The 15,787-nt window shown below is 40.5% G+C and overlaps 1 protein-coding gene across 1 annotated transcript; it reads left to right on the plus strand.

The window, feature by feature from the left end:
• The first annotated feature begins 10,115 nt into the window (after positions 1-10,115).
• On the plus strand, positions 10,116-12,243 carry lbx1a (ladybird homeobox 1a). The gene is made up of 2 exons (XM_034131978.1): positions 10,116-10,416; positions 11,446-12,243. The coding sequence occupies exons 1-2, from the start codon at positions 10,116-10,118 to the stop codon at positions 11,919-11,921; spliced, it is 777 nt and encodes a 258-aa protein (XP_033987869.1). The 3' UTR covers positions 11,922-12,243.
• The last annotated feature ends 3,544 nt before the right edge of the window (positions 12,244-15,787 follow it).

The following is a 15,787-nucleotide window of genomic DNA, read 5'->3' on the forward strand; positions in this document are numbered from 1 at the left end:
ATCTGAGAAAGTCCTTTCATAACGGAGACCTCTAAACAAAGTCTTGGCTTTCAGAATATTAAACTTGTTTCGGCAAATTTAGATGATAAATACAACTATGAAGCTTGTAACGGCATAATTACTTAAGCGGAGAACGGAGTAAGTTAACGTTACAGCAGGCATAACAACAGCCGGTGTTTATTTTATTATAATATATAGTCGTTATTCATTTGTTTTAAAGCTCAATAAGGAAGATTTTAACTTTCACACACGTTGACCGGCGAAAAACTCTGCCCGGTTCACCGACCCCCCTCTGAGTGAATACCTGTTAACTTAATTGTTAACACAATAAAAATGATAACAAGAAAAATTCATGTTTTATCAAGATGATGGGTTTCCCTAACGCTCAGAGTTGCAACGCGCTCCTACAAGAGATCGTGATAGCACATTCAGGATTCAATATTACCCGATGTGATGTTTGCTCAAAATGAGACATGCTGTATTTACCACTTGTTGCCTTTGCTGCACAGATGGCACGCAAACAAACATGCCTACAGTATATTTTAATAAAGCTAGACTGTCACTGATTGTTGTTAACAGCTTCAGCTAAGAGCATTTAAAATGTGCATCGATTTACAGCTATTGTTCCCTTTAAACGGGGGGGGGGGGGGCCTCTCTGCACGGAGGAGCCGCGGAGAAGAGACACACGTTCACTAAGCCGAATCACAGTGATCTGCTATTTTAAAGTAAATTCAACACATATCGACCCTAAATATAGCATATATTAAGAACGAGAAAGTGTTAACATCGTTTTTTGTAAAAATATGACAAATGTGCGAGGGTGATGACATCAGAGCATCGTCCTATGGGCTTAGCCCCAGACAGGTACAACAGGTATTCACTCAGAGGGGAGTAGTTACCCATTTACATGTCAAAAAGCAACATACAGTAGGCGGGTGGGGGATGGTGAACGTTTACATTTATCTACAGAATACATTTAATTTAAGGGGAGCAGTTACTGAGAAGTATATAATGAGAACTGCTACCAATGGTGGCCTATTTAGTTTATTAAGAAATACACTTTTTTGATCTGGCCGATAACTCTGAAGCATGGATTGCATGAATATAGCAACAACAACAACAACAACTCAAGAGATTCACTTTGTGTTCATTATGCATACAGTATAACTCGCCACCAGCCACTACTGGGTAACAACCATAAGCTGAAAACTTAACTGATGTTAAATACTGTTCAGTTGGGATTAAGGTTGTCAGTATAACAGCAGTCAATCTTGCCTCCTGCTTCATTATTTATTTAAAATGTGTCATAATCATAGCCTTAGGTGCTGTTCCTGCGACCCAATGTCTATCTCTCAGAGGAGATGCAGTCATGATGGCTGACAACATTTGCCATTCAAAACAGTCAGCATTATTCTAAGATTTTTTTTTTTTTTTAAATAGGTTCCTTGATGATTACCTGGGTGTTTTCAGGCTCTATTTTATCTCTGCTCTGATGTTAGTCGGTTGCTTTGTTGCTTTTCTTGGACAAAGAGACACCAAATGTATCACATTACTGTCTCATGCATGTCAGCGTGCACTTACCTTCAACATACCAAGGAAACAATGTATGTTTTGATAAATTAATGCTGTTTTGGGGTATATATCTGGATAGAACATATCCAACAGGATTAGATGTCCAACCCTTCATCATGTAATTGGTTTTAATCTATAAAGTACAGCCAAATATATTGTGTTGTTCGTGTGGCATTAGTTATCCATGTCCCAGACATTAATTAGGCATACATGCTTCCAAAAAGCTTGTGACAAGATGTTAAGTTAACAGGTATTCACTCAGAGGGGGGTCGGTGATTTATTGCTCTTGGGGCATTAAAGATTTTAACTTTAGTTTTTTATATAATATCTGCATTTTCTCTTGTGAAAAACTAAGTCTTAGTTTGGCCATAGTTATTTAATATATAGCGCCATCTCCTGGTTAAACCCTGAAATTGGAAAATAGTGGGAGGGCTTAACATTCCCACATACTGGTCCTTGGCAGGTCTTAGGCAGGTAACTGGCTGGTAGTAGGCAGGAAGCTGTATGCTGGCGTCCGAAATAAGATGCCCCATCTGTAGGTCAAGAAAGATTAGAATGCAGTCAGACTCAAATAAAAACAAACAGATGGATAAAATCCAGTGTGTTTGCCTTTGCTGGTTTGAAAAACATTGACTTATGTATTTTAAAGTGAATAAATCCACTGACAGTGCTGCATCATCTCCTTCACAAGGATCTGCTTTTCTTCTGTCAGTCGTGACCGAAGCATTTTTTGGTCAAACAGCCTCTTCTTATGAAATGAACCGCTGACGTCACTTCTTCTTCTTCTGCTTTGGGTTTACTGGCAGGCCGCAAACAACTTCACGGCGAGTACAGTAGGTGGCGGTATGCACCTTAAAGTTGCAATCCGCCAAAAAACCGAGAGAAAAAGAAGAAGAAGAACCTCCCGCGTATACTGCCGCGCCCACCTGCTGTATATGAGGCGTCTGTTTACCTTCCGACCTCAGACATGAGCTTCGTCTGAGTTATTTAAGCAAACACAAATACAGATCGTCGACCAGTCAAATGCAATAGCAATGCTGATTCGGAAGCGAAGGCGGTTAAGAAGGATTGACAAAAGGATTGGACGACGACATGCACGCGCTATGGATTGCGTAACCTGTGTGAAATGAATAAACTGTGCCAGGTGTGTCGTATGCACAGTAAATAGGCTCGGCAGCTAACACACCTTTATTATATATCCTCCTGAGAACAACTGCAACCGTCTGCCATGAACCCTACAGAAACCTACGTGTTAGTTGTGGCCCATAGTGGCCTCCATTTGTGTCGTGTAAAATGGAGGAAATCAAAAGTTAGCAAATCCCCATGTCATGTTCATAAAAACATTTAGTTTTAGGTCAAATAATTATTACACTGCTCTGAAACTCACTACACTAACTCTGTGTTAGTAGTGCGTGAGGCCATATGTACAGACATGTACATGGGACATGAAAACAGTGCATCTCATATTACATTGGGGACATTAACTGACAGGTCTCTCTTGCAAATGAGACCTTGTGTCTCAATGAGATTTTACACCTGTATAAATAAAGGCTAAATAAAAAATTAAACCATTATTTCGCTAAGATAAATTGTGTAATTCACAAATGTTCCACCAGATGGTGCCACACACACCCAGGGGGAAAATATAATATATTAACCCAGGAATAAGTGGGCAAAATATGGGTACATTAGTGTTTAAAGTCGGGGGAACTGTTTTAATTCAGGACCAGGGTGAAAGGATAACACATTTACCCAGGAATAAGTGCCTGAATCATGGGTATATTAGTGTTTAAAGCCGTGGGAAATGTTTTAATTCAACAGGAGAGGGTAATGCAATTGTTACCCAGGGAACAGGGCTGCAAACATGGCTACATGGGTGTTAAAATGCTGTCAAACTGTTTTAATTCAGTCATAATTGTCGTTTTTAGACGGTGTACATTGGACTCAATAAACATACAGAGTTATGGACATAAACGTGTCAGTATAGACGGGATAATGTACATATTAATCATATTTAATTTGTTAAATGTACAATGAGCTAAAAACAGCAGAATCACTGCTGTTAGCAGGGTCTCAGAGACCCAGAGTACAGCACCTCGCTGTCTTACCCAGAAAACAGGGCTCTCATCAGGGCTAAAGTAATGTTAGAAACTGGTGAATCTGTTTAAATGCAGGCAGCAGAGTCACTGCTTATTGGACGACATAAACATACGGAGTTATGGACATAAACGTGTCAGTATAGACAGGAAAATGTACATATTAATCATATTTAATTTGTTAAATGTACAAGAAGCTAAAAACAGCAGAATCACTGCTTTAAGCAGCATATCACACTCACAGGCAGACATACACACACCCAGGGGGGAACAGATAACACTTGTACCCAGACATAAGTGCCTGAATCATGGGTACATTAGTGTTTAAAGTCGTGGGAAATGTTTTAATTCAACAGGAGAGGGTAATTCATGTATTACCCAGTGAGCAGCGCTGCAAACATGGCTACATGAGTGTTAAAATAAGGTCAAACTGTTTTAATTCAGTCATAATTGTCGTTTTTAGATGGTGTACATTGGACTCAATAAACAGACGGAGTTATGGACATAAACGTGTCAGTATAGACAGGACAATGTACATATTAATCATATTTAATTTATTAAATGTACAAGAAACTAAATACAGCAGAATCACTGCTTTAAGCAGCATATCACAACATTTAAAAAAACATCTTCCCGGGGTGCATGCCCCCGGACCCACCTAGAGGAGGTGAGGACCCCCCTAGAGGAGGTGAGGACCCCCCCTAGAGGAGGTGAGGTCCCCCCCTAGACGAGGTGAGGACCCCCCCTAGAGGATGTGAGGTCCACCCCCAAATAAAGCAGGTTAAAATAATTAAATTGCATACATATTCTTTTAGTAAACACTGAAAACGGGTCCCACAGACCCAAACAGCTCACAAAGGTTAAAGGTAACCATATAATAATGTTAAAATGTGCTAAATATATACACTGCAAAAAACAATAAAAAGAGTAAGAAAGTAGCTCTCATCCTAAAAAAGGTTGGAGACCCCTGGTTTAAAGCATAATAAAGACAATATATAGAGAGCATAATGTTTTTAATGCAATGCAGTCTCGCAACGTATGCTTCAGCAGAGAATGGCCCGCGGCGGGAAGCATTCGCTCGCGATCTCAAGTCGTCTACAACATACGTTTAGGGAGCTATATAGAAGCCTATGGACATCCCGGAAAGTTGAAAATGTACGCTAAGGGCCGCCCCCCTTGCCTTGGAAAAAGCCGACACAGGGGACTTGACATAGCGTCAACAAAGTCCGACCTGGGAGTGAGGATGTGTTGATTTAATTTAAATTACGCCATATAAACATTGATTTTATTTCTTACAGACCGCAGCAGCGCGCACCGCTCGTCATGTGACGAGGAACAACCAATCACACCTGAGAAACATCTCAACTTCCGTAAACACAAGTGTACGGCAAATATGGAAGATAAGTTAATGTTATGTAACTTCACAGCGGGTGGATCGTAACCCTGACTTTAAGATCTGTCCGGCGTGTCCCCCATATTCATGGTATGTGCACCGCTGCTAAAATGTAACACGATCATTAATATCCTCCACTCTTTTGTATCAAGTGTCACTATCCGGGTGACACCCCCACACACAATACACACACAGAGCGGATCAAAGCATAAAGACATAAACACAGTTTTTTTAGGGAAAACACTGCGGTCCCTCGGACAATATTGTAATATATCCACCTTAAATGGGTAAAGATGGTCGCCTAGAAATGTAAGTTACGACCTGCCTCAACGCCCTTAAAAGTCGTCACAAGAGTAGACATCCAGAGCTTGACCGACGCGGTAAAATATGTTCTACACCGCCTGACATGAAACAATCATTTAAAACAAGACGTACCGCGAAAATGCCGCAAGCTCGTCCATCGACTATGACTCCCTCTCCCCCTCCCCACTGAACTCGGCTAAATGTTCATAGCTAACTTTGGGCAAGGTTCATAGTTTTAAATATTGTGCCATATTGTTCAAGTTCAATTACGAAACAATTAAAGTACGGTTTTGAGTCCGACCATTTTGATTTGTGAATAAAATATTTGTCAATAATAATTAGAAGCTGAATAATCGGCTGCAGAGCAAGCTGCTGACGCATGTGCTACATAAACATAACTTTTTTCTTATTTCGTAACATGACTGAGATTTATAGAATGTACATCCCTCAAGATTAAAATTGTTCTACATGATTGATTGACGTTAGATGAGAAACATTAATAAATTGTGTCTCCTATATTAACTGCATATTTGTAAATTGAACAACCTTTCCTTTTTATTCAGCTCAGAAATTTAAACGGCATTGTTTCTTGGAAACTTCCTCTCTTTAGCCGGAATGTGGCAGAGTGGTGGTGCTGCACGGTGTTAAAGGCAGAGCCACCGAATATAAATTACCTGACAACGTCACCTGGGGAATTTCACCCCAGGAAATGTTTCATTTACACCAGGTTAACACCACACGTTCAGTGACTGAGCCAACACAGAGACGTGGTTCAGAAATCAATACCAATTTATTTATTAACAAATGTTAACTGCTGGAAGTGTTAGCAAGGCAGAGGCGGAATTCAAGTATAATAGACCATAACAAAGTCTAATGCAATATTTTAATGCTAACAGTTTAAAGGTGGGGTAGGTAAGTTTGAGAAACCGGCTCGAGATACACTTTTTGTTATATTCCATGGAATGCTCTTAACATCCCGATAGCAATGAATATCTTAAGTGCTTTGACAAAACATTTATAAAAAAATGTCATCTGTGGAAGCCGTAGTACTGTAAAAAGCACGACCAATCATTTCAGCCGGCCCGGCTAAAATAACTGGATGGCCTACCTGCCTGTCAGCCTTCCATCTGTGCACAAACTTATCTCGTGCCCTCATTGGTCATGTGCGCGTTCATGTGTGTTGGAGGAGGGGCTCTGTAAGGAAGTGGCAGATTTTCTCCGGTTGTGTATTTTCAAATTCCAGCGCACTTGAGCTGGTTTCTCCAAAATTACCTACCCCACCTTTAAGTTTGTTTATATATATATATATATATATATAAAAAATACACTTCCAATAGAAATTTACTAAAATCAATAAAGGGAAAGGGAGAGTGGGCGGATGCAAAACAGCTCAAACAGCCGCTCATTACTACCTAGGATAAAAACCTGTTGTTCATTAGTTTCATAATTAGTTGCACGTTACTTACCACAAATTATAATGACTAATACCTTAACAGTACTAAGCAGAGGGGGGAGAATTAACCCACATCTCTCCAGGTAGACAGGAGCTACATCAACACAAAAGGTCAAACTGTGTTCTTTGTCTGAACAATTCTTGGGCGTACGTTCAGTTCAACACTGCCAAGGTGACACAAGGTGGAGCAGGAAAACAGGCTGAAAGAAGACTAATAAAATGAATGCAACTTCAGTCATTAAATATGAAATGCACACCAGGACTTTGAGTAGCTGATCAAAGAATTGGCCATGTGGCAACAGGCAGGCAGCAATGAATCAAAGGGCTGCCATGATGCCACAGGTGCCTTAAATACCCCTGAGCTAATCAGCAGGTTGGGTCTGGGGGAGGAATTGACCTACTCCTGTGGGGTGCAGTTTCCTGAGCCCAGTGTGGCTGCTACATAAGCATGGTAAATGGACTGCATTTATTTAGCACTTTCCTGCACATTCACACATCGTTGGCCAAGGATACATAGACTCATTATTCATTACAAAAGACTATTTGAATATGATTCTTTAACAAGAAGAAATTGCTTGAACATTAACTAACAGCAACTGCTCGTTGTGATTCTTGTTTCTATGTGTTGTAAATGAACAATTTGTGACTGAAGAAGAGACTTGTTAATACAGAAGAGTGAAATCAGGAGTTCTGCAGAAACAACCACAACTTGTAGATGTCAGTTCTCTCCATGCAGTTGATCACAGACTCATGATGCCTGAGCTGAGACAGACTTCCTTAATTTCAAATCTCCACACATAGATGGAGGATTTAACAGGGATTCGTGTCCTCTGTTCTTCCAAGCATTGTACTGGAAAACTGGAAGTAAAGCATTAAAATAATCTTCTTTTTATGTTTATTTTGTTTTCTTTGCTTTTTAATGTCTGTTTTTAAATGTCAGATTTCTTAATGCTCTTAATGTTTTTCATTTTTGTAAAGCACTTTGAATTGCCTTGTGTTGAAAGGTGCTGTATAAATAAACGTGCCTTACCTTCTGTAACACTATATCATAACGGTTAAAGGGATTTGTTTTAAATTCTTTCCATATGTCAAAACGCTTTAGCAGTGTAGCACTCAGTGCTTCTTCTGCAGTGTAATAAGGTGTTGGTTTCGAGTAAATTAACTGAGTTTCTTTACTCGTGTAGCATTATTTAAGTAGGTAAGTTATTTGACAAAATTAATAATAATAATACAAAATAAGCAACTTATGACTATTGGTTTCAAACACGACAGGAGTCCCACAGTTTTGTGCAATAGCAGCTTTAGCATTATTACAATTATGTTGTGTTTCCTGCACTGTTAGCACTTGGTTAAGGTTAGTGAAGCAACACGTTTATTTGTATTCAAATGAAAGCAGGATTTCCCTTACTTTTTCATAAAAGTGTAAAAAGATAACAATAAATGATAATAACAATATTTTACCTTAGTAAAATTCACCTGAGAACTCTTGATAAGACCTAATCTGTGCTCATTGTGTCCAGTTTGTCTCAAAAGCAACGTTTTCCACTTGAATACTGCAGTTATAATTATTTATGTATAATTTTTATTTGGATTTTGTATAATTGATAACAATAAATAAGTTGGAACTTCAGCTAAATAAAACTAGCACTTGTGATTATTGTGGTCACAGTAACATCACAAACCAGGGAAACGTGAGCCCATTTCTTTTTAGCTGTGCCAGCGGGGGGCCATGTTTACAGCACAGCAGCTAGAGCCCCGTCTGCAGTTCAGACTTCCCGCAGATGAAATGAAAGCCTACGTGAAAAAGGTTTTCTTCAATCGGAAGCGGGTATCAGATGAAGACATCCCATCCATTAGCTGAAAAGATCCAAGCCCAGGCGTATAATCAAATGTCACAGCATGGCCATGGCAGGAGTAAATAACGAAATAAAACTGCCCGAGGACTCAGAGCTTCAAAAGGCTTCTATCCATTAATTCCTCCCCACGTCTATTTGGCCATCAGGCGTCCCTCCATCATCCGAGAGGGGTCTGCCTGCAGGCCTCCACTCTCAGGACAGTTCCGGTGTAGGCTCCACTGTCAGGACACCTCCACTCTCGGTACAGGAAGTGACGATTCGCCCCCCGGAGGACTCGTCTGATGGATGTTTTCAAATCACAATGGAGACTCATCACGGAGGTGATGAGTCCGCTCACCATGCACTTTGGGTCAGCCTTGGTCAAGCCCTTTTGACCCCCCCAGCCTTTTTCTCGTAAAAGTTGACTTAGCCATTTTTCGCTCAAATGACACCATGGAGGAATGTAACGGGAGTTGACAGGAGACTCTGCCCGTCTCACGAGTGCCAATTTTCGGTTTTATTAATTTGTCTTTTTTTGGCTATTTCACCCGTTTTCTTCTACCAGTGACACTGCCCGGTCTTGGGTGTCCCCCCACGGCCTGTGTCCAGCCGTTTCCTCCCCCCACTCATTTGACAATTTTTGTTGCATTTTTCTCCTCTCCTCTCACTGATCGAATGGCAAACGCAACCCACCATCGGAAGGCCTCCACCGGCCCGGCCTAGTGCCGGTGCTCTGGCGGTCGGTTCCTCCAAACTGCGGGTTCGACTCTGATGGCCGGGAGGGTGTGCTGCGTTGGGGGTGGGGGACTTCCCCCACTCTGCGTATCTCTTCCTTCCCGGGCCGGCTGATATGAAGCGTGACCAAGACGCACCGTCTGACTCAGGTGTAACTAAAATACAAGATGTCGTTATTTATATATATAAATATATATATCTATATAGATAGAATAAGTGTCAGTGCGATTTGATTTTGTATTAGCGTGCATTTCCTGTTCGGAAAGTGGTGCTGTACTGAGAGTAAACAATACACGGAAGGTGTCCCTATTTTTATATAGGGGGCATATATAAACATTTACTTAATTTAATGACAGGTTTTCTAATTTTAGAAAGAGAGTGTTGGCCTGCTCTACAATTGGCTCCTCCCCTCCACCGTGCCCTCCAATTACTGCTCCCCGTTATATGGCTGTAGAGAGTGGGGGAGGGGGGGGTGGAGCAGCGAGAGAGAAAGTTAGTTTGAGTGATTGTCTTCCAGTCAGCATTGACTTGTTACTGGAGGTCCATCCCTGCAGTTGGTGCATCATTCACCGTCCAACCCGGATGGGTTCAGCCCGTGCCTCTTTGAGGGGGGGAGGGGGGGGGACAGCTTCACTGTCTGCTCAACTTTCCAACAGCCTACCGGCTCTTCCTGCTTTGAAAAGCTCTTCTCCAAGTGACCACGGTCGGGTGTGACCCAGTGAGGTGCCATGGCATCTAAGGACGCCTACAAATGCCCAGCGGGGCTCGTCGATCGGCGCCCGCTGGACCAGCTCCCGCCACCGGCCAGCTCCAACAAGCCGCTGACACCTTTCAGCATTGAGGACATCCTCAACAAGCCGTCAGCGAGGACGAGCGGAGCAGCCCGCCACGGAGAGAAGCTGCCTATTGCGGGGAACAAGCTGTCCTGCCGGCCGCTGCTCGCTCACAGCTCCCCACTGTGCGCGCTGGAGGAGCTGGCCAGCAAAACCTTCAAGGGCCTGGAGGTCAGCGTGGTGCAGGCGGCTGAGGGTAAAAGACTCCTTTCTCTGGGAATTATAAGCAGGCTATAGTATTGCAATAGCTGTATTTTCTTTCCTGATAAAAAAAATAAATAAATAACATGAAGGAAACTTGTGCGTGTTTTTATTTTTCTATTATTTATCCTGCATGCAGTAACAATCGACCTGTATTATTTATTTAGTGAAAATAAAGACATTATTTCATTAAGGCATTACTAAAAAATGTGGTCAATTGAAATTGATTTTAAATGATATTGCACAGTTATTTAATTAAAATGAAAATAACTTTAGATTCAGTTCAATTAAAGAAGTTAGGGTTATATATATTATTATTAATATTATACAATATTGCACTGTAGCCTTAAAGGCAATACCGCCAATACGAAAAATATACAACATTTTTTTGCACGTATAGACTTTGTTATAAAAGTGTTATCTCATAGCATCTCTTTTATATATTAATTGTAATTGTAGGGTTAGGGGTTTTAAATATTTAGAAAAAAATAATAATGCATTTTATTTATAGAATGCTTTTCTGGACACTCAAAGACACTTTACAGAGTAAAACAATCATAAAAACACAATTAAAACAACACACTTAAAATATAAAAAACACAAATATTTAATTAAATTCTAATGTTTTCTTCTATCGCAGTAGGCCACTTTTAAATGCTCCTATATTATTATTACTTCTTATTGTTATTGCAGGCACCAAACTATACCTATAAATCTCATTCAGACTCCGCAAACTCATAAATGGCAGGTAGCACATTATGCAACTCCCAAACTAAATACGTTTTAATATTCTTTGAATAAATAACGATTGTCAAACAAGAAGAGTGTATTTTATCCACATTATGTCTGATGATTGATCCAACAGAAACAGATTAATCAGCTCTTCTACTTATTATTATTATGTCATCGTTGTTATTGTGTTATTCTACCTCGGAGCTTTTGGGTGACTCATAATATTGTTTTGAGATGAGGGTGAGTTGCTTAAGCTTGTTTAACTTTATATTAACTTATTCCTTCCTCTAAGGCCGCGACGGCCTGACGCTCTTCGGCCAGAGGAGCGCCCCAAAGAAGCGGCGGAAGTCCCGCACGGCGTTTACCAACCACCAGATCTACGAGCTGGAGAAACGCTTCCTGTACCAGAAGTACCTGAGCCCAGCGGACCGGGACCAGATCGCCCAGCAGCTCGGTCTGACCAACGCGCAGGTCATCACCTGGTTTCAGAACCGGCGGGCGAAGCTCAAGCGGGACCTGGAGGAGATGAAAGCTGATGTGCAGTCCGCCTCGGTGTCCGGCACTGTGGCCCTGGAGAAACTCTCCAATCTGGCCGAGCTAGAGAAGTGCATTGACGGCGTAAACGGCGCCGGGACTCTTGACCCGGTCTCCAGGTTACGCCTTGCCGCCACCGGGATCCTGGCCTCCAGAAGAGCGCCTCTCTCTCCCGCAGCGCCGCGTCCCGGCTGCTCAGAGGATGAAGATGAAGAAATTGACGTGGATGACTGAAGTGTGTCAGTGTCACAGTGAGAAGGGCAGATAACGCGATGTTTGCAGACAGAACCTTTGGCTTTAAGCGCGGCCGTGAGCAGGCCCGCGCTTCCCGCTGAGCAACAGGCGTGCAACGCGTTCCACGGAGACGTGCATGTCCTCATTAAACTCATTCAGCTCACAATCACTGAAACATCCTTATGCTTTACGTGATTTCTTCAACGCGCTCATGAATACTTTTTTTTACAGGCTCGAGCCGACTCTTTTTAGCATTTTGATAAATTAATTGTTGTGAAATTATGATCATAAACAGAAAATATGTAGTAAACAGTTTGTAATACATTTATTTATTTAATATATTTATGATACATTGTTAAACACTTAAGTGCCTTTAGAATACACAGAACGTACATCTGTACAAATTGTAATTTAAACTATACTGTAAAATAAAAGAACATTTATAAATATTCAGCCGTTGGGATATTTATTGCGATGTATTACATTTATATAAAATATAATTAGGTGTTCAGTATCATAGCGTGGCAGAGCTATTCAGAGAAGCGTGTGTGTGTGTGTGTGTGTGTGTGTGTGTGTGTGTGTGTGTGTGTGTGTGTGTGTGTGTGTGTGTGTGTGTGTGTGTGTGTGTGTGTGTGTGTGCGTGCGTGCGTGCGTGCGTGCAGTGCGGCTCTCAGCGCACAATGGAGGCCGGAGAAAAGCGTTTCAGTGCCATATGGTTCACAGACTCTCCTCTCAATCACAAGTCACTTTGATTGATTGTGTTAACCCGTCTTTTCATGGAGGAGCCCCCTTTGTGTCGCAGAGAGCAGACACACTGCTAAAACACGGCTATGAATGTGAATAGAGCCTTGAAATAATAATAGACTTACACACTTTGTGTGCTCTTCATCAGCATTTATATTATAGGTTAAACCTATATTATTAACGTTTTACATCATTAGCAAAGTACTGCAACTGCACTACTTTGCTAATGATGTATGCCTATAACCTATAATAGTAATACTTGAAGATAAAACAAATAAAATAAAGAAGCATGAATGAATTTCAGTTATTTTTTCTGCACTCAATGTTAGCTAGAACTCTGTAGAAAACTATTTTTAAAATGTCCCATTAACCTCTCGATCTAACTGTAATTTAAACACAGTTGTGTTCATTTTCACTTAAATGTTAAGAAAAAAGTTCATTGCTGCAACCTTAACATGCTTAGGCTCCCTGGTGCCAATAACAAGACAGGCAATTCATATTCTGGGAAAATACAGTAGTACATTTAAAACATAGATTATGCTAAACCAGGGGTGTTTTTTTCACAGAGGGCCGCATACATAAAAGTATACAAAGGGTTGGGCCCCTCACCAGAGGTTAGGTATATCGCCTCATAAGTTAAGTTATAAGTTGGCAAAATCAATCAAATGTAGGTAAATTATTCTTGATACTTGAATATGCTATAAGAAAACAAACAGCCTCCATCACAGCTCTCCAGTGGGTTTCATTTATTTTGTTACAGAAAGTGTTGCAGCTCATCCCTTAAAACAGAAGCCTCAGACTTAAAATAAGTGGAAATAGGAAGGGTATTTTTCAAGCTTATGTGAACAAGTTATTTGGCTTTTTTGTATCAACTAAGTTTGACTGAATATATTTGAAAAACTACGCTTATTAACACATGAATACTGTGTAATGTATTTGTACATATATATTTAAGAAGTACAATATAAGACAAGAACAAGTTTCAGGTGTGGGCCATATTCCATTATACTTTTAGAATTTGCTAAGGGCCATTTCAAAATGGACAATGGGCCGCAGTTGGCACCCGGGCCGTAGTTTGGACACCCCTGTGCTAAACTGAACTTAAACATTTAATTTGACTAAAGATAATAAACTGAACTGCATGTAACCCTGTAACCTTAATTACTCTAATTGTAGGGTTGCAAATAAATGCTTATGTTAGCTATTACCTCAGGAATTATTGCTAGCTGCAGAACGTAATGCTTCAATGCAAGGACAAACTAAGATATTTAAATAAAGAAAAAACACTTTGAAATGAATGTGTCTTATTCTGATAATATGACAGAAAGGGTTGCATTGGTTAAAGTTTTTTTAGTCTCAAGAAAAATATGAGGAATACGCTTTTAACTGCATCATGGTCTTCATTATTTCTCTGTCAGACGCAGCATTTCATGTAACAGAACATCCATATTTGGTTATTCAACTTTGTGTTACAAAATTATTTCCATCAAGTAATCTGAGCAGGTGATAATATCACTGATAATAATTACCCATTACAAGCACATATCTTCCAATCAGAGGTCACTTTATTCTTTAACCTCTTAAGCACGGAGGTCCCCCCATTGGACCCCTCCCACCGTTTTGTTTTCGAGATAATGTCTCAGGGCTTCTTAACATTTATGAAACTATTAATGTGTAGCACCAGATTAACGGGAAGAATCTCAGCTAACTGAAGATATGAACCATTTTAACCAAAACAAAACACAAGTCTCATAAGAAGCGTCTAAATGACCCCTGAGCGAAAAAATTCTAACGCACTGCGGCACACAATTCAAGATAAAGATACCCTTATTACTTATCGTAGCTGCACATACAATATAGCCTATTAAAGCTGAGACTCCACTGATTATTTAGGTATAGTATCATCACTGAGCGATCCGAACTTGCGACAGGGGAAGCAAACACAGACATCACAACACGTACCTTTACGGAGCTTTTATGGCAGATCGTCTCACCGTAGCTGTCAATTAGGTCAAAAGACGTGTTCAATGGCATTAAAACGAAAAAAAAACTGTTGATCCATAGGTTGATAATGTACCTGTGCCTTTTAAAAAATTATTTATAATCCATAATTCCATTTTTTATGTAAAAATCGGAGCGGAAAAGTTAGCTGCTAATGGTAGCCACCAGAGTGTATGCAGCTTCCGGTTTTGGTAACGCGTCACTCTCACCCCTTATTTGTTAACGTTTTGGTGTGTATATAACTTTCCCTCGATTCCATTGGCTCTAGCGGTTATAAAGAGATTTCATTCATCAAAATCGAGCAAGGGGGGCCAGAGATAGGTCAAATCCACCCAAATGACCCCAGAAGTGGGGTTTTTTGGCTAAATCTCTCTAAAAAGGTCAAATTTCACTTGTTTTGCATCAATCTTGATACAGGGTATTTATTATATGTTGTACTTTGGATTCCTAAAGCTTTTAGTCTACTAACCCATCATCCAAGGGTAGTTTTCACTATAAGTAAAAAATAATTTTTGGACGGACACTATAATTTACAGTTTTTTACTATGTAAAATCTGAATTTTCTTTAAAATAAAAAACATCTATATTGATTCTGACTTTTCTACATCCAACTCACAGGTTTATCATTACTTTGAGAATAAAGATTATTAATTTAACCCTTTTAGAAGGGAAGATATGGTCATTTGTTCTGGGAATGTCATTTTCGAGCCTGAGACCTGAAAAACAGGCTCAGGGCTTAAGAGGTTAAAATACAATTTCAATGTATGGACCTAAATCTGTTGTTGTCCTTTGTGAATCTGATGTATTACCAAGCGCACAAGACCTACAGAAGAGAAAGGGGGGGGGGGGGAGGGGCGGGGGGAGAGATCATTCATTTAATCGGCCAGCATATTGAAAATGGATGCATGGCCCCCTGCTTAAACAACCGGACAGGTTTGCCATGCATACGGCCCGTGTAAACTCTTTGAGGCTAGCAGTGTTGTCTTGTATGTTGAATGGCCATCGAATAGACAGCTCGATGTCAGTTTAATTAAAGAATCACAGTCTTAGGCCCCGGCTCCACGAGGACAAATACGGCAAAACGCATCGGAGTAACGCAAACGCAACCGCAAAAAACCTTC

This window comes from Trematomus bernacchii, unplaced genomic scaffold, assembly GCF_902827165.1.
Source record: "Trematomus bernacchii unplaced genomic scaffold, fTreBer1.1, whole genome shotgun sequence".
Taxonomy (NCBI): domain Eukaryota; kingdom Metazoa; phylum Chordata; class Actinopteri; order Perciformes; family Nototheniidae; genus Trematomus; species Trematomus bernacchii.

Coding starts and splice junctions, on each gene's coding strand:
- lbx1a (XM_034131978.1), top strand. CDS start 10,116: ATGGCATCTAAGGACGCCTACAAATGCCCAGCGGGGCTCGTCGATCGG. Junction 10,417..11,445: donor CGTGGTGCAGGCGGCTGAGG/GTAAAAGACTCC, acceptor CCTTCCTCTAAG/GCCGCGACGGCCTGACGCTC.